Below are 26,573 nucleotides of genomic sequence, written 5' to 3' on the forward strand. Positions count from 1 at the left end.
AACGGGTGCAGGAGGTGATCAAAGCCAAAGGTGGATGTACCCATTATTAGGATTCACCTGTTGGTATCAACTGTAAATTGCTGAAATGTCCGGACAATTATTGGTAGATAGTGTATGTCTTGTTCCCTTTAATCACTGTTTTGCTGTTAAGTTACTTTTGAAAGTTATTTTAAAAGTTTCCTTGCATTTGAAATAACAATGTAGCCAGTGTCTCTGCCCTATTTCTTTAACACAGAACAATCAATGGAAAAACTGGTTCGTTGTCTGCGCTTTTTATATCATTATTATTATGTGACACCTTTAGGGAGTCCAAATACTCGTCGAGGGAGGATCTACAACTCTCTGTCCCCACCACTCAATCCACGAACTAACCGCAACTACACCAACGCCTTCTACCGCCCTCCGCCACTAGTGGTATTTCCACAGACAATCACAAACATCGATGCCCACAGCGTGATTCGGAACCGCAATTTTTTTGGTTGGAGAGCGGATACGCTAACCACTCGGCCAACCAGGTCGGCAAGACCTGGTTGGCCGAGTACCCTGTTGATTGATTGTTGAGTGACTGTTCAGTACCCTGTTGATTGATTGATAAAATTGTTCTGAAAATGATGCATCTATTATGTGCGTTATGACGTATACGGTAATCATATTTATGCCATGCACGCGCTGCATTTTGTATGTTACAAAGAATCGATTCATGCTGTACCTCATACCATATTTTCACAGAACCTATGAGGGACACAAAATATTCTACTGTTGCATGTGAATGTTTGTAGAAGTCTCCCGGTGGAAGTATGACGGATTTCATCACCTCGTAGAAAATCGCCAAGTGGTGATTTCGTAAATTCAGTAAATTTCTGAATAGTTCCCAGTCTCAATTCGCAGTCTGAGCTTTAAGATTTTCACATTTTCATGGCTGGAATTGTCGTTATAAAAAAATAATAATAAATAAATACAAACACATTTATACCCAAGCGATAATTTTTTTTCTTGATGAAGTGCCTATAGTTTCACTCTCTTCTATTATCTGACTTCCTTCAAAGAATTTCTCTCCTCCAACGTCAAGTGGCACTGAAAGGGCCGTGTTATCCACTTATTCTCACTAACCAGAGAAATTTGGAAGAGTCATTCCGAACATATGAAGCGAGTCGGGTAGTACAAAGTCAAACTGGCGGAGGTCTTGGAAGAAAACCGAATCTCTCTGTTACCGCTCGAATTTTCTTGGAGTCGACCTCACCAAAAGAAGTCCAACTAGAAAAACACGAATAAAACTCACGAAGCTGTACTTGGCACAACTGTTTCGAATCTATTCCAGATTTCATCAGAATCCAAACGAAAACTTGAGTATCTATTGGAAGATCACGTGGAAAATAAAGGTCCATCCTGGAGGAGGGGGGATTAATAACAATATGAGATTTCGAAAGTTCAAAGTTCAAGCGCATTTAAGTAAGTAAATCAGTGAATGCGTATTCTTCAAGCAATTGATAAAATTCCAGTTGGAAGTATTACTAACTGAGCCGAAATAAACAAAGCACTCAGGCGAGCACAAGTGAATCCGCATTTGCTGAAGGTCATAAAAACAAGTCATGACATCATCTCGGATTCAGTTGAAAGTTTAAGTCTTCTCTGCTTCGACAGCCGAAGCGGAGAGGAATCAAAGCCAAACTTTTTAAAGTTAACCCCCCCCCCCCAAAAAAAAAGCTATTCACATCCGTGTTATGTGCACAATTCTTAACTGAAATGCAACTCTGACGTCTTATTACGAATTCACATCACAGGAATGAGGGATAAGCGAGTGAGTTTTCCATAAATAAATTAAGAATACTTCCTTTTTTTTTTATTCAAACATATCGTACACACTAGAAGTAAATCCCTACTTACATCCTTTCGTCGTCACCAACAAAGTCTCTGCGTTGTACACTTTGGCTCGGTCTCGTCCGCCAGTTCTGCTCTTTGTGCCGTCCACGATGTTGGGCAAGATTGGCTCCACAGAGAAAGTGTAGTTTGTTAGCATTTTTAAGTCGTGGATCATGGCTTCATAACGACCTTTTTCCACTCTCAGTAAGTAATCCCGACCTCTTTTCGCCGTCTCATGTTCTAAGAGCAGCAAGCGCTCCCTACAGCGGTACTTTGAACTCCCAGCGAACAGTTCACAGAATCGGACTGAGAAACCAGGCAGCTCGGGAGACTGGAGATAGTGCCATTTCAGTTTGACTGCCCTGAAATCTGGCTCGGCTGTGAAGTTTCTGATTTCTAGAAAACAAAATGGTGCAGTTTAATGAAAGTACCCTCAGCAGCATATACATGCGACAATATATTGAACTGTTATGGCAATGTTTCAGTTTAAAAATAACATAGAAACATAACAAACGATTTAAAAATAAGTTTAAACATTGCTGCATGACAATCGTAACTCTGGAGCACGTAGAACAACATACTCACTTTTGATTTAAACACACACACACACACACACACACAATTTTTTTTCAGTCGTTTTCAACTTAGGATGAGCTGGCATAAACTGAAGCCGAAATATGAACTCAAACTGAAGTAATAACCACTCGAAATATTTCCTCCCACAACAACAACCTTGACACGTATGCAAGAAAGAGACATTATATATTGGTGTCTTCCTCACTGGTTTATTTTGTCACTACGCTGGTTCTTAATAACTAGATCCAACCTTGCCGACAAACTGACAGTTCAGAAGTACAGTGGGTGATATGGGGGTGGGGGGGATTTCTTCATTTTGTAAGGCCTATGGGTTTGACAACTACGTGTTTCCGACTGGCAATTAGTCGTCTGCCAGCTTAATAATTTTTGAGTATTAACACACACACACACGCGCGCGCCACCGCCTAGCCTTGGTGGTCAAGCAAGTATCATCTACATTTACCAACCAACATTGTTGGTTTGAATTCCAAAGACTGGAAGACTGAAAGGTGAATACATTTCTTTTGAATGCACGATAAACATCTTGAATATTTATCGTGTATTCACCATGAATGGTGTATAACAGCAGACAGCCAAGTAAGGATATCATTTTCCCATCAAAAACTATGGCTTCGGCTTCAGTCGGCGAAGTAACATCAGAATTGCCCACCACATAAAAAACACAGGAGGTTATTAATCTAGATTTTTGATAGCTCATGCGTGTGGAAGGACAAGGGAGAAATGAGTTTGTCTGTTTCTTTCTAAATAACTTAGCTTTTTTTCATAAATCTCATTAAGACTAGATAGGACAGTTAATCACATCTGCACAGCCTGCTGCTATTCTGTCGCTGAATGCGTTCTATGGTCGTTATGCTTGTTTTGCGTTGAGGAATCCTTTCATATTCCTTCTGGGAAGTCACATTTCCTTCCCTCGAAACTGTCCAAACCGACCACTGCATACCCAATTAGCAGACAATACTCTGGCTCCATAGCTTTAATTGCCGTATAAGTCCAAATAACGACATCTGTACGAAATCGGCTAAGTCCTCATGAACTGAATACAACTTATTATCAACGTTACTAAATTATGTATAACCCTACTTTCTCTTCCTCTTTACGGATCTAAAGTTTAGTACGTCCTTTTCATGATACATTGACAACTGACTTATCGAAAAGATCTTTAGTGAAGGTTTCAGACTTTACTTGAGTTCTTCAAATCGTTGTAAATTCGAATATTTATTTTTATCAAGTACTTGACTCTGGTCAAGCACTTCTTCACTGCTCTTGTTCTCCTCTTAGGATATACTGATTTTTTTACATTTAATATCGATAATTGAGTTAGATGAGGATGTTCTCCTCCTTCTCCCCAAACATTCGTTTGGGGGGGATAAAATTGGATTGTTAAGGATAAAATTATTTTAAAAAAATACTTCACTTACCACCTGTTAAAGGTACTTTCAGATCTCCTCTAACAAAACTGCAGTAGATGATGAAAAGCAAAACAATCACACATTTACAGGAATGAGCCATGCTACTGAAAAAGAAAGCACAAAATCACCTTTAGTGATTCTCTGTCAAATAATACTACATATATAAATTAAGTATCGTATTGAATATTGTATAAAGAACTACTTAATATATTGAGGATCTTCTAGTGTAACTGAAATTCAACCTGTTAGCATGTTATAGGAGAATCTGGACAACTCTATTACTTGAAAGCAAACCTGTTGTGGTAAAGATTTTCTTACTGTCATATAAAAAAAATAAATAATAATAAAAAATAAATAAATAAACAGCTAACTCCTTTTATTCTGGTATAGGGAGTAGGCGAGGCCATTTAGCCCTATCTAACTTTTGGAGACTGAGTGGGCAGTTCAATCTCCACTGTAGCCGATCAGAGACAGTTGGCCCAAGGCTATCACTAATTAAGCAGCACGCAGTGAAGAGAGGGTTCAACAAGTGCCACATCGTGTGGTACCTTACCCTAATACAGGGGTTCCCAACCTTTTTGTTTTCTAGAGCACATTCTAAAATACCGATAGGGCGACGGGCACCATCTAATTTTTCAAACAAATTTTTTGAATTCGTTTGTTAAATGAATACATACAAAGTTTACATTATAATCAAATGTTTTTTTACTTAAAAGTTTACATTATATAAAAATTTAAATATATATATGTAAGTTAGTGTGATCTTTGGTATTGTATTTCATTGGGCTCTTCATAATTAGGAGAATATGATGAACTTAAACTCGAATGAACAACTTCGAATGGCCGTCTACTTTACATTGTATGCGTTTCATACTCGTCATGTGTCATATAGCATGCCATGAATTGTTGCGTGATTATTTCAAACTATACGGCACACGGTTGAACAGCGGCGGGCACACACAAATTGGTCGACGGGCGCCATGGTGCCCGCCGACATAGGGTTGGGAACCCCTGCCCTAATACAATATATATTTTAATGTCTGAAATAGTGTGGGTTCTACGGTCGATTTTCTTGAGTTTACGGGACGAAAAATCCGACGAAAAATTAATAACCTGTGTAGCTCAGTGGATGTGGCGTTTGCTAACCACCGCGCTTGGCCGCACGAAGGAAGACTTGGTTTCGAGTCTAGTCGGCGACTAGAGGAAATTTTTCTAAGCCTTTTTTCGACCGGTTCCCGAGTTAGTCGATCTCTGGCACGGGCAAGCAGGTTTTTCCTCCCGGAAACTCGGGTTTTTCGTCCTGTAAACTCAAGAAAATCGACCGTAGAACCCACATTATTTCAGACATTAAATATATTGTGTTATGGTTAGGAACCACGAGATGGCGGCACATTTGAGCCGTCTCTCTTCACTGAGTACCGCTTAATTAGTGATAGCCTTGGGCCATCTATCTCTGATTGGTACCAGTAGAGATTGAACTGCCCAGTCAGTCTCCAAAAGTTAGATAGGGCTAAATGGCCTCGCCTACTCCCCGTATATGGGGAATAAAAAGGCGTTAGCTGATTTTTTATATATATATATATATATATATATATATATATATTTTTTTTTTATTTTTTTTTTTTTTTTTGCTGCGCCATCTAAGCTATTAAATTAAGTTAAACATGTCATAATCAAGAAGTGATCTCAAAGGTGTACTATAATGACTACAGATTTGCGATCGTGACCTATAATATAATCTATTTCCTCCCGCTAAGATTCGTATCTTTTTGCAAGTGGTACATCGGATTCTAATACTCAGACACTCGGATTAAAGGTAGCAAAGGTTTATTTGACACATTAATATAATTTACAATACAAAGAAACTCAGTCCAAAACTTCAATGTTAATCAGAGAAAATTATAGGTATCCTTATTAAGTAAGGACATCAAAAAGCAACATCATAAGTTATTTCACAAACTGACAAAACTTGACTGCAATATTCACATTAATCTTCATATCATATCACATTACTCAGACTAAACCTTCTTAATACTTTCAAAAACATACGCATTAGTTTAACTGTATAGGAGTTACCTCACTATGCGTTCTAATATTAAGGTGCTACAGTCCTGTCTTAATTATATGAAAGTCTTCAATCCTCAATTTTCCTTAATCTCATTTATAACATCTTCATTTTCTTATACACATTATATAGACAAAGAATTTTCAACGTTACCGTACACACTGGTTCTTCATTCTTGTTCCTTCAACTTCTGACTGCCGTTCTCTGATCGATCTCCCTTCCGATTCATTTAGTCAGATCTATGGCATGGATTTCTCCGGTCAAAGACAAGTCCACACGATCCCAGCATAACTAGCCCACTCCAGATATAACGTGGCGTAAGGCGATTCTGCTTCCGTGAGGCCTGTTGCCTAGATGCTGAGCCCTTTCAATGGATTGCCCGACAGTTGAACGGTATGTGTTCTTTCATCGTACGATTAGGAGCGCGTGATCCTTCCAGCTCGTAAGCGGAATATCCTATTACCGACCGGATTCCTAACAGAACTCTTCGCTGATCCTTCGTCCGAGCACTCCTGGACGGAGACGCTCCTCTGTGCAACCGTCTACCAACCAGGATATACGCGACTTCCAGCCAAGAAAGAAGAGAAAAAAAGTCCCATGGGGGGGGAGTTCCTAACCCTTTAATATCATCTCCCCTATCGGCAATCACCGTAACTCACCCAACCTGTATAATTTCTCCCACGTGGGTCTCATTTCGTATCGTTTGTTTTTTTCTGACCACTCGCTTCTGCACGTGCCGTGGGCGCGCGAGTGGGGGCAACCTTTCTTTCCGTCGGCGTGCCAGCGCAGTTTGAACTTTTGTTCACAGCAGCTTAATGCAAAACACTGTATTATCATTCTAACAAAATATTATTAATTTATAACGTATCACTGGCATTATACAATCAAGTAAGTATTCCTTCCTTGGAATATTCACAATCTTTTTTCTTTATAATAATGTAATCTATATTTTACCAGTTGCACATACCTCGAAGCAAGCGTATTCCCTACAAGGTTTTCTTTGTTAAACGATGATAAAATTAGAATTCTTAGGAATCTCAATTTATCAAAGTTTAACAACAGGTTATCTGTCATACAAAATGCAATTAATTTTTTTCTAAAGTGACAGCTAGATGACACTACTGTACTTAATCCAAAGTAATTGTTTTTTGAGCCTCCGTATCACAATCGGTAAGAATAGTGCTCTTTGGTTGGGATGAACTAGGTTTCTATCCCGTCTATAATGCAAAAAAAAAACTTTACAAGGGCTTTTCAATTGAATGTGAGATAACCGGTGACGTATGGCGGTGGCAGAGGTTTTTCACCTAGAAAAACAATCAAAATAGCCAACGAAGACACAGGCAATAATACTTAATTGTTTTAGCCTTAATTCCAAATAACTAATCAGAAAAACTCTTGTAGCATGTTCTTGCCTTTTGCTCCATTAAAATGGTGGAGTTTGCAGCGATCAGAACTGAAATATTTGATCAGGTTTCCAAGATAAGTGGAGTGACGGCATTTGTGATGACACCGATTATTATTATTTTGACATTATACTGATTTAAAAATTCGTTGCTAATGTCATTGATAGCAGGTCATTAGTCTGAAAAATTGAGAAGAAACTGGAGAAATTGAAAGATAGAGTGGGGAAGTTGGTGGATGACAACGGTACCAGAAATTTTATTAAACGTAAATCATATATAAATACATGTACAGAACAAAAATACAAACCTAAAAACATATAGCGTGCTTGCTAGCCCTGTATTTGCGTTTTTGTGTGCATATGATGCTTATTGATTATGCATGTAGAGTTCCTTGCACTTTTTTTTTGTCAATTTGTATCCCTGTACGTCCATTTTGCGGTAAAGACTCGTACCAACAACCGCGTCTTTCTTCACTGACCTCATTCCAAAGGCGTTGAGAAACGGGAAAAAAAAGGGATGTCGCTTTTTCTGATATGTCTCTGTTATTAATCCCTCATTTTCCTCAACTTTGCTACTCATCCTGTACTTTTTTTTTCGTTTCTCAATTGTTCAGAGTAGCAGTGATCACTCCAACAATAAGATTCACTCCTCTGCACTAAGAAAGACAACTACTAGAGTACATAAATGAAAATGGTCCGTCTCTGGTATACTCCTGATCCTTAACTAGTTCTCTTCCAAGTATCCTATAGTTAAGAACTTCACTCTTATAACTCACACCATTACTTTCTCCAAACTTCGTTTTCTACAAAAAAAAAAAAAAAAAAAAAAAAACTCCCAGCTTCTTTCCCTTATTACTTCAATAGAACCAAAGGAAATGACCTCCAAAATTTCAAAGCTATTACCATAATATGATTATGGTAAAATGCTGCTGATGTAAGCGTCTACAATAAATTATACTCGAACAAGAATTATTTCCGTGATGAGAATTACTAAAATAATTATTATGTGTGGAATGAAGGCCTTTATCTCCTATTCAACTCAAAATCTGCCCGGCTGTCTCCCACTCATGATTTTCCAACAAGTGCACCCAAGCAGTCCAAGGGGGGCGGGAGAAAAGTCCACATTCCACAGAAGGCTTGAAATATATTTCACTTCGCAATCACCCTACACTGCAGCTTGCAACTTAAAAAAAAAAAAAAACCTGTCAAGAAATCGACAGAAAATCATCAACAGTCAACTCCCTAATCACTTGCTGGAAACTCGCCAAATCTGTGCCCTCCAATCTCGACTAACAGTGGATCTCGTATCCACTTACTTCCGCATTTTTGTCATTTGTGTAGCATTTAATCGAATCTTGAATACAGGCCTGCTTAATAACACACTCTCTTATGATCTCCTTGCCACCGTTTTTAACTGGACAATTTAAACTGCAGGGCCTTTCCATAGCTTGTCACGGCAAACAACCAGAGAACAACTCTCTCTCTTCAAATTTATCTGCACTTTTAAATCTCCTTACAAATTCATTTATGCTATTGGTATTTTCATGGAAGTTGTTCTGCTGAACTGTTCTCCGTATTCTTCTCTCAGTCCATAAAAACATTAGCAGCTGATGGTCAACATCCATTAGCATCCCAGTTCAAAATACTGAACCAAGTTCTTCCTTCTCCTCTCTCGTTAAATCTACTGTTCTTTTAAAAGGTCCACTTCACTCTAATTTCCTCACAACTATAACTTCTATCTCGTCAAGAAAAACAGCAAATAAGTTAGATCATTCTTCTTATTATTCTTTATATAGGTTTTGCAATCTTTCCGGTATGTGATTAATATAAATATAGCTTAACTTTCATAACAGATTAATATACTTTTAAATATTAAGCATTATTCGTTACGATTATTCGCAAGAAAGACGCTACGAGATTCTGGAGAGCAACGGAGAATGGCGGTATGAAAAAGGAAAAAAAAAAAAGAAGAATTATAAAATAGAGTTTTTACGACCGACAGGTGGACAAGGTTCATTTTAGCACAATACGTTAAAAGCTCGTTACTATTTTTGCTTCTTTTTATATGTCAGTGGTTCTCAAACTGGGTGCCGCAAGGATGCCGCGAAATTTTGAATCGTTTATTTGAAAAAAGCAAAATATTCATTTGCCACAAATAACTAAATCAAACACAAAAATATATATTTTTTGATTTTAATGGACGAAGCGCATATAAAAGTTATCATTTTTTGTATCACTTATATTATATCCTGGGTTTCATTAAATCACCGCGTGTCGTAGTAACTAGATATGTGACGGCACATAAATACTGGGGAAAATGAACTAATGAATGGTTAGTTGTCCTGCTGTCTGTTTTAGTATTTCTCTGTTCAGTGTGACAAGTATTATACATAATCATTTCCCCTAAACAAAAATCATGAGTCTTTTGTCATCGGTGAGAATAACGAAGTACGATATTAAAGTCGTTAAATTCATTGAGTAGAGGTTTTTCTTATTGTTATATATTCCAACTATAACGAGAGACATCGTAAACAAATGTTTTTCCTTTTTCCATCCGGAAAAAAAATTATTTTCTTGAAATAAATTTTAAAATAAAATATTAAAGTTACATATGCCCTTCAAAATCATGAATAATTTTTTCCTAAAAAAAGGAAGTGAAGATTCTGACGATCAAGAAATGTCTACTTGTAGCAAAGCTAACGAACCAATTCGCACTAATAAATTATCAGAAACTGATACTTGCATTAATGAAGATTTGACTATTTTTAACGTTCAGCAACAAAAAAAGCAAGAAAGAATAAGTTCATGTAAAAAGAGAACAATGAAAAAGAATGTAAAAACTCGTTTATATAAAGAGAGCTAACTAAAAATGGGATTTACGTGGTGTGGTGATAAATTAATTCCCAGACCTAAGTATATTTTGTGTGGTTTGGTTCTATCAAATGAGGCTATGGTTCCTAGCAAATTATTGCGACATTTCTCCACAAAACGTGACAATTTGTCGAATAAAAATCCTGAATATTTCAAAGAGTTAATAAGATTACAAGAAAAACAAAGTAAAAGTTTTGTAAGAAAGTTTACAATTTCCGACCGAGTTCAAGAAGTGAGTTATTCAGTCGCTGAAATAATTGCGAAGGAAATGAAGCCTCATACTATCGGCGAAACCTTGATTCGTCCGGCCTGTTCAGCAATTGTGAGAACAATTTTTGGTACTGAGGCAGAAGAAGAAGGATAAGGAAGATTCCATTATCAAATGATACTATGAGTAGACATATTAATGATCTGTCAGTCGATATTGGAAAGTCAATTATAACCAAAATAATCGAATCAAAATTTTTCAGTTTGCAGTTGGATGAGTCAACTGATATCGGTAGTAAAGCACATTTACTTGTTTTTACTCGATTCACTGACGATGATAAAATTATCGAAGATTTTCTATGATGCAAGGAATTCGAAAAAACTACGACAGGAAAAGATGTTTTTGATATAATGAACACATATTTTAATACAAATGGTCTATCTTGGAAAACTTGTGTGAGTATGTGTACAGATGGTGCATCTTCTATGGTTGGAATTACAAAAGAGTTTGTTTCCTTTGCTAGAAAAGAAAATGAGAACATTATAACCACTCATTGCTTCATTCATCGTGAATCAATGGTGGCAAAGACAATAGGCTTGGAATTAAAAAGTGTATTAGAAGAAATTATTCAGATGGTTAATTATATCAAGGCCAGACCATTAAAATCTAGAATATTTACAGGACTATGTGAAGAGATGCAATCTCATTACAAGAATCTTCTTCTTCATACCGAAGTAAGATGGCTTTCAAAAGGTCGCGTATTGAATCGTTTTTTTGAACTTAAAGAAGAAATATTAATGTTTTTCTAAAATGAAGACAAACCAGAATTCTATAAATTATTACAATATGATTTTTGGTGTTCCAAACTAGCCTATTTAACAGACATATTCGATCATCTGAACAAGCTGAACTCCAACATGTAAGGAAGAAATGAGAATATTTTGACATCTACAGATAAAATTAAAGCTTTTAAAGATAAAATAAAAATGTGGAAGATAAAATTAAGCACCAACAATGTAGAAATGTTCCTTAAAGTTGCCTCCAGAAAATGTAAGAACACTGATCTGCAAAAGCTTATTTACAGTCATTTAACATTTTTAGAAGAAAAAATTGACCATTATTTTCCAGACATTTCAGTCAATTTATACGATTGGATTCGAAATCCATTTGTAGAGTCAATATCAGCAATGAGTGAGTTAAGTCTTATAGAAGCCGAAGAATTAATTGATATAAGTAACGATCGTACGTTGAGATTGAAGCATTCAGAAATGTGTCTGAATTCATTTTGGATAACAACTATGAAGGAGTACCCCAATATAGGATTGAAAGCACTTAACATCTTATTGCAATTTTCTACATCTTATTTGTGTGAACTGGGTTTTTCTGCACTCGTACATATTAAAACAAAGAAGAGAGAGAGAGAGACTAAAGGCCCTTGAAAATGAGATGAGAATATGTCTCTCAAAAACAAGGCCTAATATCAAAGAAATATGCAAACAACACCAGGCACATATTTCACATTAAGTTCATATTTTATTATCTGAATCTTTATAATAGCTTTTGTTTTGTATGTTTTGGGTTGTTTGAAAATAAACCAATTTAGTATAAATAAAATCTGTTTTCTTTTAAACAAGCTTTTCTTCATATCTTTAGTATCTGTAATATCAATTTATTTATGGGTTATATATGCGAGTCTTTCAGAATCAATTAATCAGCACTTTACTCTCTATAAAAAGCAAATAATACTAGGGGTGCCGTGAAATTTATTTACTGATTTTAGTGTGCCGCCAGACAAAAAAGTTTGAGAACCACTGTTATATGTGATGACATAGAAATATGAAAAATAAAAGCAGTGGCCTACCCGCATTGCTTTGTGAAATACGGAAGCCAATTTCATGCTTTCTTGGAATTGTTTTACTAATCGCAGGGTTATGTGGTATTCTATCCACTATCCCATTAAAAATGCAAAAACTATCGTACCTTCCATTTTCATATGTGATCCGTTTAATAGGCATTTTTTAGAGTTTATCGTAATTTATTTTTCGGATGAGTTGTCTTGCTATTTTTTTTTTTTTCTTTCTATACTTGGTATTTATAATGATGCGCACAAAATCCGGACAATTTATTATTTTATTGTTGCAATTTTCTGGTGTTGTTTGTATAAGTTTACATTAGACAGCTGTTAATAATAATTACAAATAGCGTTTTATGAAGATTTTTATTTTTTTTATTTATTTTTTTTTGGGGGGGAGTGTATGAGCATGGTAGTGGCGAAATAAGAATTCAATTTTGAAAATGAGGAATTGAGAAATATTTACCAGCTTTCATAACTTTTGCTTTATTATTGTAATAATTTCTCGTCTCTAATGGGTTTTTCAAAATAGTAATTTGTATTATAATTTTTAAAAAGGAGGTAGCATCGCTTAATTTTTTCACTCCCGGATGGTTGCATTTTTCATTCTCCGTCCTATTGGTACGAGATCGAATATTATAACTAGGTCGGCATAATAATTAATTTTAGTGGTTCCATGCGCCAAAAAGACTAGTTAATGCACAAATTTCCACTATCAAAAGATATAACAAAAGCTCATACATTCACAATTGTAATTAGAACATGTGAAGATAACAGAAGCTAGCGCGAAGCGCATGCTACCTTTAGCACGCGTGTGCGTGTGTATTTAGGCAATTTTAGCAATGCAGTTAACGAGAGGCTGCTGTTTTTAAAACTAAACGGGCTAGCACGTACCAACTTCAATTTGTGAAACTGTTATTACTTTTTTAGCTCTCCAAGAAATCCATATTTAAAATTCTGTAACTTTATTCCTCTGTCATAAAACTTGCAAAAATTTTTTCGCTCTTAAATTATACTGAGTTGGAGGAATATCATATCACGTATGTAACGTTCATGTTACTTTCCATATTCTGTCAAAGGGATAGAATAAAAATGAAAAAAGAATGCCACTTTTATCCATTCATATACTCCTAGTTTATTATTTAGAATAAAATGAACATTTTATTAACTTTGAACAAGTAGAGTCACGTATTCGATCATGACGGCAATTTTATTTTAAATACACAGTTAATAAAATGAGAGCAATTACGAGATATTTAAAAAAATTAAAAAAAAAACAACTTCCCATAACTCGTTTCGAATATAGCATTACAGCTTTCTTTTTATGGTTTTCGTACTCAACCCAGAAATAGCAGATTAATTGATTTGGTTCACTCTCAGCAGCATTTTAAATCAGTTTTCATTCGTATCAAAGCTTGTTTATGTTTCGCTAAAATTATATCTGCAGTTGTTTAGTACTTTTCATTTTACTTGATACATCTGCTGTGGAAGATTTTCCCCATCTTTTTCTTGGTGCTATATTCAGTTCCTAGGATGTCAGTTATTATTACACTCTGTTTTAACAGTACCAGACATTTATTAGATTTTGTATTAAAGGTCTTTCTCTTGGGAGGAGGAGTGATTCTACTTTGCAAACGGTACTGAAAGGAATTTAGGTTTAACTTACCGAAGTAAATATATTTGTTTCGGAAACTGTGCTGATGCAGACAGTAGGATTACGTCACCTTTACTGTTCTGGTTTTATTATGGATCATTTGCCTGCAAGGTACACTAACTGTTCCCAAATTACATCCGTTAAGAGTTGCTTCTTCACCATGCATAGGCACTGCATGGTGGAGATCTTACAAATTCAAATGTGCCTTGCCATCCCCATTCGCGAGTGACCTCTCTTCTACTCACCGAAACCAAAACATTCAGTTTACGGTACTTGGTGTAACAACACACTTGGGACAAAGCTTCTTTGTTCCAAGCTCGTTTTTCCGTCTTCAATGGACAGAAAAAACCTTGTTTCTCTGTCCATTGAAGAGATAAAAAAAAACATCATGAGAAAGACATCGAAGAATCAAATGCCCTTCAAACCATTGTAACAAATGACAGAGCATGAACTAAGCAACACGAACGTCCACATTCCAAAGTAAAATGAAAAATTTCCAATGTGATATTGCATTGTTAAGGTTACATGTGTAAAGGAAATAAAATACCGTAATGTCGCATGTTCTTTAACCGTCTGTATGTTTAAAAATATAAACGACTACTACACTTTCCTTTCTACCTGTTAAGAGTGTGTCAAGACGAGATCTTCCCCGTCGTGCCCTTTTCTAGAAACGAGCTTCCCTTGGGTGATAAGATTCCTGTTAGAAAGATATTTGTCAATGTTTACATTTTTAAATGAATAACGAAAAGGAAATTTATCTATTAAGATTTCATGATGAAAAATAAAAATGATCACCACAAATAATTCCAAAATAAATCCAAAGTGAACTGAAATACCATGCGTGTTACATCCTATTGCTTCGTATGTTAGCATATCTTCTACGAGATCTCTCTCTGGCACTGTTCATACATCCTTAAAAAGTGGCACGAACACATTCTATCCTGTTTCTGTATCGTTAAGTATGCTAAAAAAGGAAAGGCCTCAAAAGAGTACGATTTGAAGAGCTCTTTCTCACCTAGCACTGAACTGATCGAAGTAGCTATTTTTAAATCTCATAATGATGGTTGTTAGCTTGATTTTACCACTCACATAAAAAAGCCACAATATGTGAAAGTTAAAAACATGTTCATAAAAAGTACAATTATTCTGAGGTCACTGCAAACCTATACATTTAAGAAGAAAAGCCATATTCGCATAGCATTCCTTCACACAAATAGCATATCATTATCTGAGACTTCCAGGGAGTCAAAGACTCATCGAAGGAGGCAATACATCACCTAAATCAGCTGTCATCTTCTCTTAAACTCATTCTCACTAGATGGACTACTCACTACTCCTAACAGCAAACTATACTACTCACTCACTCACTCACTGCTCTGTGAAAGAAAAACCTAGCTCTTACCCCTTTCTTGACTGTGAACAAACTTAACTTCCATGGATGCCCCGTATTCTCTCCCCATGTTCCATCTAACGTAAAATTTCATCAGACGACATCCTATAACACCCATTCAGAAGTTTCTAGAAAACAATCACATCACTCCTCTTTCTCCTATTAACAAGAGTTTGTAATCCGCATAGTTGAAATCTGTTCACAAAATCTAAATCCCATGATTCGGATATAATCTCTGTAACTCTTCTAAGCACCCTTTCCACAACTTCTTTATTCCCTTGGAACCCGGGAGACCAAATCTGCTCACAATAGTCCAGGTGTGGTCTTCTCAAGGCCTCGTAAAGAGACAAAATGACTTCCTTATCTGTACATTTCAAGGTTTGTTTTCAAAATTGCAATTATATTTTGATTGAATTTGCAACTTATTGCTATGTGACCTTTGGGCTTTAAATACATGTCCCAAGGACTAAACATTGAAGGACAAATTCAATGGCCCAAGGACTGAACCCATTTACCATTGTCAACCAACCATTCTTCCAAACGCATATTCTTCAGTTTGAACCTTCGTAGCTCAGTTGGTACTGACGAGCTCTTTGGTTGGAAAGACCAGGGTTCGACTCCCGTCTATGATGTGAGAAACCTTTATCAGGTCTTTTCAATCTAGTGGTGAGTTAGCTGGTCTGATTCTGAGGTAGAGGATTTTTTACTCGGAAACTCGGGTTTTTCTTCCTTCAGAACAACAAACCGGCCTCTTGAACACATAGATCTACAGCCAGAACATACTGCCCTTATGGGATGAAGCAGATAAGTGACGTGCCAGCCGAATTAATTCGTCGTGACCCCTAATGAAGGAACTCAAATCATCCTAAGAGACGGATGGATGGAAGAAGAATTCTCCAGTTTATGCAACAGTCTTTGATGTGGTATTATCCTATCAAATCTTCCTCTTTCACTACGCGTTATTCCCGCTTCCTATGCAGGGTCCGCGTGTTACTTAGATGCGACTTCTTGTTAGTACTACTCCCAATCGACCTGTCGCCTAGTCTGCCGCTTGGGAGGGGGAATATATTTTTTGGCTGTAGAAGCGTATGTTCACGGGGCCGGTTTGCCTGCTTGCGGGATGAAAAACGGCAGATAAACTGGCGGAAAAAACTCTACTGCCCGCGCCCAAGACCGGCTAACTTGGCTATGCCTGAGGAAGATCCTCAAGTTCCTCCTATCAAATGCCTTAGCAAAATTCAACGGTATCATAGTATATCCATTCCCTTTATCCAACTCGGCCATAAAATTGCTATAAAATATGAGCAAACTGTTAAACATGACGTTCCTTTAGTAAACCCATGCTGTTCTCTGCAGAGAGTGCAGTTTGTCCATCTACTCATTTCTGTATGCGAGTTCTTACCAACTTCTCTAAAATCTTCATCGCCATACCAGCCATACTGATAGGTACCGTAGGTAGTAAGACATATGCATTTTTTGCACCATCCTTGTACAATGAAACTATCATACGTTCCTGTATCATTCCTGAGCTGAGACTCAAGTCATACAAACATGTCAAAGATTTGGCCAGTTCAGCTGAACATACCTTTATCATACATGCTGATAATCCATCTGTCCCTATTGCCGAATTCTTATTCAGGTTATTTAACTGCTCTTCAATTTCATTCTCATGCACCTGTAACGTGTACAAGTAAGGCTATCCAACTAAATGCTGATGTAACAATCTGTAGACCATCGGTTCTTAACCGTGTTTCCCGGAACACTTATGTTCCGCGAACTGGTTACAAGTGTTCCGCTAGTGAAAGATGTCACATGACATCTTTCAAAAACATTACAGGCAAAATTAAAATCTGTACTACACCAAGTTGTAAATATGGTAATTGTCAGCTTTTCAGAAAAAAGTATCTCTTTGGAAAACCGCATATCAGAAAAAATACAGAAGATACGTTTCCTTCTCCCCATAATAAAAATGTCGAGGGGATTATTTCTTATAACAGAACATTTAACAATATTGGAAGAAAAGATTTCAACTTACATTCCTTCCTTAAATGCTTCTTAATTTCTTAATTATGACTAAATAAGAAATCCATTTGGGACAGTTAATACATTGAGTTAAGAATTTTCATTACAAGAACAATTAGTTTCCTTGTCGATGGATCGTACTCTAAAAATGTAATTCTCTGAAATGACTCTAGAGGAAGTTTCGATTTTTGTCCAAGCCGAATACCCAGCTCTCTCCACAAAGGCACTGAAAATTTTGTTACAATTTTCAACATCATATTTCTGTGAACGAACTCGGTTTCTCAATATTGACAAAGAGATGAGGGTAGGTATATCGCATATTAAACCTGATATTGCTGAAATCTGCAAAAGTCGACAAGCTGAAGTATCGCATTAAAACAGCTTCCATTTTTATAAAAGGTAAGTCCATGCCATGCATCATTAGGGTCATAAAATATTAGTTTTATGACCCTACCCTAAAACTAAAATATTAGTTTTATGACCCTAATGGTGTTCCCCAAATTTTTCTTATAATCAAAAGTGTTCCATGACTTCGATAAAGTTAAGAACCACTGCTGTAGACAAACGCCACTCGTCAAGATCATGTTTTTTTCCAACACTTCCACTGATATCGTTGCAAAACACAACGTCACTATTTACAGGGGGAGAAAAGTTCTAATTTTTTCTGACGCTTTGGAAATGACGTGTCTTTATTTCGAATGGATTTCAATCTTGCAGCCTTAAATCATAAGATTTCAGCTATATCTTGGTAAGATGCACATATCTCACAAGATAATTCAGCTTAGCTTGGGTTATCAAATAACATGTAGGCATAATTGGAGCTGAGAATCTGAATCTATTCACGACAACATGATTTGCTTACATCAGCAGCGTTCTCTTCTTTCACATTCCAGTGCTTTGAAACCGGCTTTAGAAAATGGATAATACGTTTGCATTTCGTAAAAAAACAGGAGTATTCTTTTAAGAGAAGCGGCAATCATAACTTATTAAGTTACACTGGCCAATATACACATTATATTAGGAAATATTCTCTTAAACGCCTATTGGAACACATGTGCGAAGTCCAGGTACTGTCGCATTTTATATCAGAAGTAAAACTGATGCGTCTTTATGATCAATAAAATGTATGTCTGTTTCAATAATTTTGAAATGTCACTTCGTTAACTTATAGCAAAAGGAGCCTGCATGTTCATGCACTTATGAGACATCGCCACTGCACCTTCAGACGCTAGTCATAATGATATAGGTCTATTATTTGGCTGTTGTACGATGAGTGAACACCAAATGCATCCCATAGTCATCTATAAGTAATACGGATTATGAATAAAACCAATACCAATCACCTGAGCGGAAACCAATCGCATGAAACTCCAAGAGTTATAACTCTTGGAGTTTTTATCTGCCTACTCTCACTCATCATTGTGGAGCGATCGGTCCAGGAACGATGGAGAGTGACAATAGCCTTACACATGTCTCATGGAGCGATTACGTAATCCTTGCGCTTATTATACATCATGCTTCTTGGAGTATCGACCTTGGATTTTTTTATGTGAATTCAGCCAACAAAAGACTGTAAACTTATCATACATTACTACCGTGGGTGTGTGCTAAGGATTAGACACATTGGAAACTTTGCTCTAGAAATCAAATATTAATTTCTTTTTCAATTCAGTTAGGGTTCCCGTAAGCAGGGTGAGATCTCACGCCGATAATAAAAGTCATCATCTACCTAAAGATATTTATAAATCCATGTCCTCAGTGGAGTTACAACCCACGACATACTGGGCGAAGTCTTGTCCAACCAGACCAGCAGTGTAATTCCAATGTAATGACCTCTATGAACATAGGACGTGTTTTTATCACACACACACACACACACTGTATATCAAAATTTGATTAAGGAAACAAATTGGAATCCAATTTCGTATTCAGTGCATAATGCTAAAATTACTTACTTTTACTGGGAACTTGTAGTTGGTCCCATTATATTGATTATGTTTTAAAATAAATATTTAAAAAATAGCATCTAAGCATACATGGAAAACTTAACACAAATTTGTAGATATGATTTAACCTACACGTTTATTTAAGTAACACGAAATCATTTTAAGGTAAACTTTATCAATACATGGCGACGATTTAGGAGCTTCCATTTACATTCGGGGTATTTTGCCCATACCACTGATGTGGTACAGGGCTTGTGACCCTTCGTACCTGGAACTGATCAATACATATATAACCACCCTAAAACTATATTCTAGTACCGCCGTTTATTTCAAAATTAACAAGAGGGTTTCTACTGCTATTTTAATTAACCATTTTGTAAAGTCAACAATAAGCAACTGATATAATTTTTTTTAGAATCCTAAACAATGGGCACCCATTTTTGTATTCACTTTCTCTTCCCCCCCACCTCCTTGGGCCGGCCTTGATAAATATGTTCAGCAGCCATCTCTACTCTTAGTTACTGCGAAAATGCCATCCACCGATAATGTTAAAGCATTGGTGCGTAATACAAAGCATTTTATTACATATTTCAGTTAGTTTGTTACACGAACATAGATAATAATATGATAATGATAATAGTATTGGAAATATTAGGGAAATTTTTAAATAATAAAATAACTATTTATTTATTTTTAATTGAAATATTCCTACCAATTTAAATGTAGCAAGTTAAATTAGTATAATATTTAAATAAATCTAAACACATTACGACTTCGTGTATTCCAACATCCAGTGGTCTTAACTTTGCGATTCATTCTAATAACTTGTACGAAGAATAAAGAATTTATTTCTCAATCACCCGTTCGTTTCGTTTCGAATATATTAAATAAAAATAAATTTAAAAAAATAACATTTTTGAATAGTCAATTGATTCAATGCATTATTATTTCTTGCAGTGCCGCGTGACAGTAAATGTTAAGTGTTTGATAATAACAGCTAGAAAATATCCAAATAAAGCCAACTTAGTAATATTCCGAGTATTCTATTCTTTACCAATCGCATACAGTTATATATATATATATATATATAAAATCATTCCTTTCTGATTTAGCGGAAAATATTACCGAAACAGCGAGTGGAAAATATAAGTTTCAATGCGGGGTGCACAACTTCATAGTAAACTATTTATTCCAATAGAACTTCATTCAGATTGTTGAGCTTTGAACGTAATCACACGACTACAAACAGCACGATATAAATTTCAGTTCTTATTTACGTACCTGAACATATCGAACACAAATGAACTGCTTGTTTATAGCCAAAGGGCATCAGAAATACTTTATGAAAAATTTTAGTTTACATAACTATAAACACTCCGCATTCCGTAAAACCACAAAATGAACTATTGCTCGTCAACCTACATCTATCTTGAAACGCAGGTAGCGCTGGTACTTTACATAAACCTGCTTTATTTTTTCCCTTGTCATACTAGGTCAAATGGGCGAGCTTTGAAAGGTCATCGTCGCTGTTCATCGCGTTTCATTCATATAGCTTCCCGGAGGTAGATTCATAGCATCCGGATGGGAGACAATTGCTACAGATTCACCATCGGATATATAACTCACCGGTCACACCAGGGACCGATTCTCTCTCTCTTTTTTATTTCCCCCCCCCCCCCCCCCCACACACACACATTACACTATTGCACCACAGCAGCCAACATACTGTACATTTCCTGTTCCATGTGCAGTGGATATCGCACCGCTTGGTTCTGACTCAGAGTGTAATATAGTTTCGCGGTCACGTGCCACCGCTCTGATTTCTATAATCACAACTATCTCAACATAGTTTCCTCTTTTAAGGCACGCATAACAGCTTAAAACAGTACCAGAGTGTGTTATGATAGTCTGTTCTAAGCACGTATAGAGGAAAGCAGAAACTACATAACGTGTAATTATTTTAACCGAATAATTTTAGACGTTTACCATAATCCTGAGAAAAATAATAAGGCCAACCGTTATATATTTAGGCAATTAACTCTAAATTAATTGCGACGGAGCTCCATTACGTCAAGACTAAGTATTTTGTGCATAGATTTCTCATTGAAACAGCCTGCAGCCTATTGTGCTCGCTTAAGTGAGCATACACTGTAACTGATCCTTTACGCATGCACCTTTACGTTATAGGACGAGTCGCAACGCGATGATTTTCTTTTCATCCTCGTTTTGATCACCTATCTAGCTGGGCTGTCTTATTTGCTATGCAAGTTGCATCGCACGCATTTCCAATTAGCAACGGTTAGGTTCTCAGTCTTTACAAGAATGTTTTTCTTTTCTGCGACTCAAACTTTTCCATGTTCCAACAGGACTAGACTACAAAGAAAGGATAAATTTTGTTCTTCAAAGTAATCCCCCCCCCCCACACACACACGCACGCAAGCTATACTGTCCAGCATTTCTGCTACTGCCAGAAAATACTAGTATTAACAGGAAGCCAGGTCTGGAGATTGAGCGAGCATTGAGCAGGGACATACGCCACTAGGGGTGATCAATTCCACACAAACTGACATCTCCATGAATGTGTGTTTGAGCATTTCAATGTCGCATTTGGATTTGTTGGTTTCCGATGCAGATGCTGCAAGCAGCAGTATCTGTATCGAATTATAGTGGTATTTCGATAGTGGTATACACCACTAGAAATGATGTAGCTTGATACACGACTACTTCATTTCTAGTGGTGTATACCCTTATGCATTGTACAATATTATGATGACAGCCAAATAAAACAGGACTAATCGTATATCAACAACTTTTTTTAATTAATCTTTTAATTATCATATATCTATCTTATAAAAGCCTACTAACTACATCAGCCAACCTATATCTTTGGCTGGTTGCACAGTGTCACTGCTCTTCAATCAACAGGAACCAGGAACTGAGTAGTCGGTCTCATACAGGTATTACATAGTTTTCTTCGCAGAATTTTCATCGCGAAATTTTCGCTTAGCAATTTTCGTCATCGAGGTGACACTATTACCTTGCTTATTGGACGCCTGAAGTGGCTTACAGTAGTACTGTGTTTTATCTCTAGAGTACGGTGCTTGGATAATCTAACTATTAAACCATCCATAGGACTAAAACGAGAAATAATATTACTTTCGTGGGTATGAGATTCACATCACACAGTTAATCATATCATCGTTGATTAGTTCTGCTTACTTTCGTTTTCTTGAATATTTTGTTTTAATTATTTTGTTTCCAATTCAAATTTTTAAGTCATATATCAAAGGTGATTTGAACTCAGGCTTGTATTCTGCTTGCCTAGTCGTTTCTCATTCTTTCCATATAAATTTATTCAAATAACTTTTCACGGTAACATCTTTACTTATTCCATTACCTATTTCCATATTTAATTTCCTATCTTCCCTAAAACTATAACTACAAATCTGCAATGTGCAACCTGTGCTATATGATCTGAAAATGTAGCTGATGGCCTATATTTTCCTGTTTATGTTCAACGTTTCTTTTTCTTTTTATTACTAATTTTCATACTAAAAGTTCACTGTTATTTTATTTGACAAAAGATGACTTTGACGAGGTATATTAAAAACGAAAACATCGTTAGCGCAGAGATGATATAGATCATGGCATTCTCTGTAGTTCCAACCAATGGCAATTATAATGAAGTACAATTATCCAGTTTATATTTTTACCAAAGCCTTCCCATGACTTTTGTTTAGTTACCTTTACACATTGCTTGGCTTTCTGTCATTTCTCTTTGTATTCTCGTAGAGCACATACCGACTTACTTTGCCAGGAAGTTTCAATATGTTTTCTTCTTTTTCTCAATTGTCTCTTTAACTTCCACAGTCCACCATGGAGTTCTGATTTTTCTATATCCTGGAGGACAACTTCATCTCACAGCTCTCTGGAGGAGTCAATCAATTTTTTCTTTATATTCTGCCCTGAGTCTCCAAGGTTTAGTGTACTTACTTTAAAATTCTTTCATTTTTGTATTGATTATATGCGTGTATTTGAGCGTGCAGTTCATTTCTGAATACTACTCGACTTTGATTCTTTTTCAAGCTTTCTTATTCAGTTTTTTTTTTCCAGTATGATATTTAATTTTATCCAGCTCGAAACAAAACTACCACTCCTTATTTCAAACCCTTTGTATATTCGAGTATCCTAAATCAGCGTGACGTCATTACTGACAATGAAAATCTAATCAATAAAACTATGCTTTCTTTTCTCTTTTCACATGTTTTCTGTACATGTGAATTTGTTACATCTTTATGTTAGAACATGGTGCTAGGAATGATTAGTCCAGTCCTGAAAAGAAATCCAGCAGGTACTTAACATTATTAGTTTTACTGTTTTCTCTAAATTTTCTCAAAACTGGTTTGTACACTTAGCCACTGATTATCGTTCATGTTTTTGTTTCAATGAAAAAGCAGACGCCTAGAAATAATACAGTATTTTATATATGTGAAATGATAAACTGACTTTTCGCAATGGTTGCCAAAAAACAAAACAAAAAAAAAAAGTCTGATATACGCGTGCAAAGCAAACGCAGACTGAGTTGAAACTGAATTGTTCATGAAAATCCAGTCTCCAATCTTTTCAGTATTCTAAGTCACTCATATTTAGTTACGACAGGCGATGTAGCGGAGCTATTGACTATCTTCATACGTGAAGATAGTCAGACGTGCACAAATACTGCCTGGCTTACCGATAACTCTGTAAGACAGGCGGAATTTCTGAATGTGGAGGATAGGCAATACATGGTTTTCTGTCACGTTCTTTTTTCTTTTCCATGCAATCAAGTCTCGAATATGGAAGCTTTCGTATTCGAACTCTTTATTTATACAGATTTTCCGTCTGATAATTTTTTTAGTATTTTTAGGAAATGACTTAAAATCTGTTACCCATAGAAACCGGTAGTCATTATTATTATTTTGCGCTCTCGAGCGCGCGTGTGTGCATTCAATTTTCCTGTCTGGCAGAACAGTTTCCGATAGAATCGTACTGTCTTGAACACCATAATATCAAATTTTTTTGTAAGTTTTAATAATATCAAATGCTTTTGTAAGTTTATATCTTCTGGTTTGTACCATGTGCTCGCGCTTTTAATTTTCTTGTCTGGCAGAACTGTTTGTAAGGAGGGTGCACTAAGATTGGAGTAGAAAGCAGCTATATTTTTTTAAAAATAAATGTATTTATATTTATAGTTTCATAGTTATATAAAATCATACAAATTTGATGGTTTGTATCAGAGTTATCAAGAAAATGACTTATGTAATTGTATTTATTGTTACATCATTATTATCACAGTTCATTCCTTTACGAAGAGAGAAATATATACAGAAATATGCATACGAGAATAACACTCGGAGTAAAATGTATTAAATGACGGTGAACCACTTTGCTCTATACGAAATGGCGAATGTGAAATGGTTATGTGTCTCTTCATCCAAAATAATTTTACTTATAATATTCCTATTCCTATCAGTGGTCCTAACAGGCATTTACTCGCCCACGACCTTTCCAAGTATTCTTGAATTTCGCAATCGTAACTCCAGGATAAGGTTAGCCCTATGTCTCCCGGTGTATCCTATGTCTGTAGATGAGTGTGTTCACGGGACCGGTTTGCCTGTTCTGGGGAACGAAAACCCGAGTTTTCGGGTGAACCCCCACCACCTCCGTATGAGACCGGCTAACTCACCTTTCGTCGAAAGAGACAAGACAAAGATTCCTCACGTCACTGACGGGAATTGAACCCAGGTCTTTCCGACCAAAGAGCTTCGTCTATACCGACTGAGCTAAGGAGCCTCTACTTATAATATTAGTATCCGTATTTCTTTCAAGCCTCCACTGAGTCCAAAAACTCCATGGAGGTCGAACACTCACAGACCACTATAAGTACGTACCTTGCGTTGAATACATGTAATGTTGAAGCCCTCAGTATACACACCGGAAAAGCATTCTACTTATTAAACTTTTGAGCTCATTGAACCGCCCCACCATGCAAAAAATCTCATTTTCACGTCTTTACCCGCATGACCTTTTTACAGTTTTCCTAGGGATGTCAATCATATCCCCTTCCTCTTCCTCCTCATATCCACCAAGTTTTGAAGATCACATTCCTTCAACCTGTCGTCATACTCAATATCCCAGAGTACTGAGACAGTCAGTTATTTGCCGCTGCACTTTCTCCAATGCTTGCTTATCGCCAATATAGCCAGTGACAAGATCTGTGCACGGAAATCCAAACGAAACCTGATTAGTGTCTTATATAGCGAGACTATCGCCTCATTATCGGTACATTACAGCATTCTTCGCATTACAGCACCAATTTTCTGGGTGAAACTTTCGCGATATATCAGCTGAACTTCACTCCCCTGCCCATCAAGAGTCCCAAATCCTTAGCTTCTTCCACTACTTGAAGAAAAGTTCATCGAATGTAATAAACTTCATTCTTGTAATAACATCACATAGAGCTTCCTATAATAGCACTCTTCCCAATTTAGACTCATTAGCATATAACTGAATATTTCCTCTAACACGTTGAATTATATTATTCATGTATAAACTAAACAACTGTCGTCCCAGAAACTGTACTATTACACTTGTCACGGTTTTTTCTTTTTCTTTTTCTTTTCTTTTCTTTTCTTTTTTTTTTTTTTTTTCGTGACACAGCACAGTACAACTTATGGCTCCTATCAGTCAATCATCCCGATAATGAAGCTGCCAAATGACTACTCATCCCCATGATGCTCAAAGTAGTTTATCATGTGATACTTGTTTAAATATTTTATCAAAATCCCGATAAATCACTTCATAAGCATCCGCCTCTGTCCAATACACTAGTCACCCTCTTATAAAATTCAATCAAGTTGCGAACACGACCTTCCAATAAGAGATTCGTAATGCTCTCTCGAGCAGTATGAGTCTGTTATTCATTTTCATTCTCATCAATTCGGGTTTTAATTCTGTATCTAATAAGCCTCTCTAACCTTCACCGCTACATTTTTTTTATGTGGCTCTCACCCACGAATTTGTAAACCTATAATACCTTGGTACCATGAGTGGGTTAAGGTTTTTTTTTTCATTGATTTTATATATTTTGTGTATTTTTTATTTTGTTTTTTACCACGTCTGAAAACCCTACTCTACAGACCAAACTTTTTAAAGCCACTTTAGACTTCCAGTAACCGTAGTGGTGGTCTTACACCGGACGATGAAATCCATCTCCCACCTAAAAAGGGGATAATATAATGCAGTGGCACTATTTTTC

At 36.3% G+C, this 26,573-nt stretch overlaps 1 protein-coding gene across 6 annotated transcripts in view; it reads right to left on the bottom strand.

Moving 5' to 3' along the window:
• LOC150099063 (uncharacterized) overlaps window positions 1–20,812 on the bottom strand; it is a 44,490-nt gene extending 23,678 nt beyond the window's left edge. Inside the window, exons 1-3 of one of the 6 annotated variants that reach the window (XM_090405553.1) lie at window positions 20,558–20,812; window positions 3,876–3,967; window positions 1,885–2,256 (exon numbers count right to left, since the gene is read on the bottom strand). In XM_090405553.1, coding sequence (XP_090261679.1) covers window positions 1,885–2,256; window positions 3,876–3,967; window positions 20,558–20,565 — 472 coding nt within the window. In that variant the 5' untranslated portion in view covers window positions 20,566–20,812. Of the gene's footprint in view, window positions 1–1,884; window positions 2,257–3,875; window positions 3,971–14,536; window positions 14,575–19,988; window positions 20,035–20,401; window positions 20,509–20,557 lie in introns of those variants that run through there. The other 5 variants (XM_090405552.1, XM_090405554.1, XM_090405555.1 and 2 more) reach the window with 5 other exon arrangements.
• Window positions 20,813–26,573: the final 5,761 nt, after the last annotated feature.

Source organism: Typopeltis vanoorti, chromosome 15, assembly GCF_054136105.1.
Source record: "Typopeltis vanoorti isolate ZY-2024b chromosome 15, IOZ_Tvanoo_1.0, whole genome shotgun sequence".
NCBI lineage: Eukaryota > Metazoa > Arthropoda > Arachnida > Uropygi > Thelyphonidae > Typopeltis > Typopeltis vanoorti.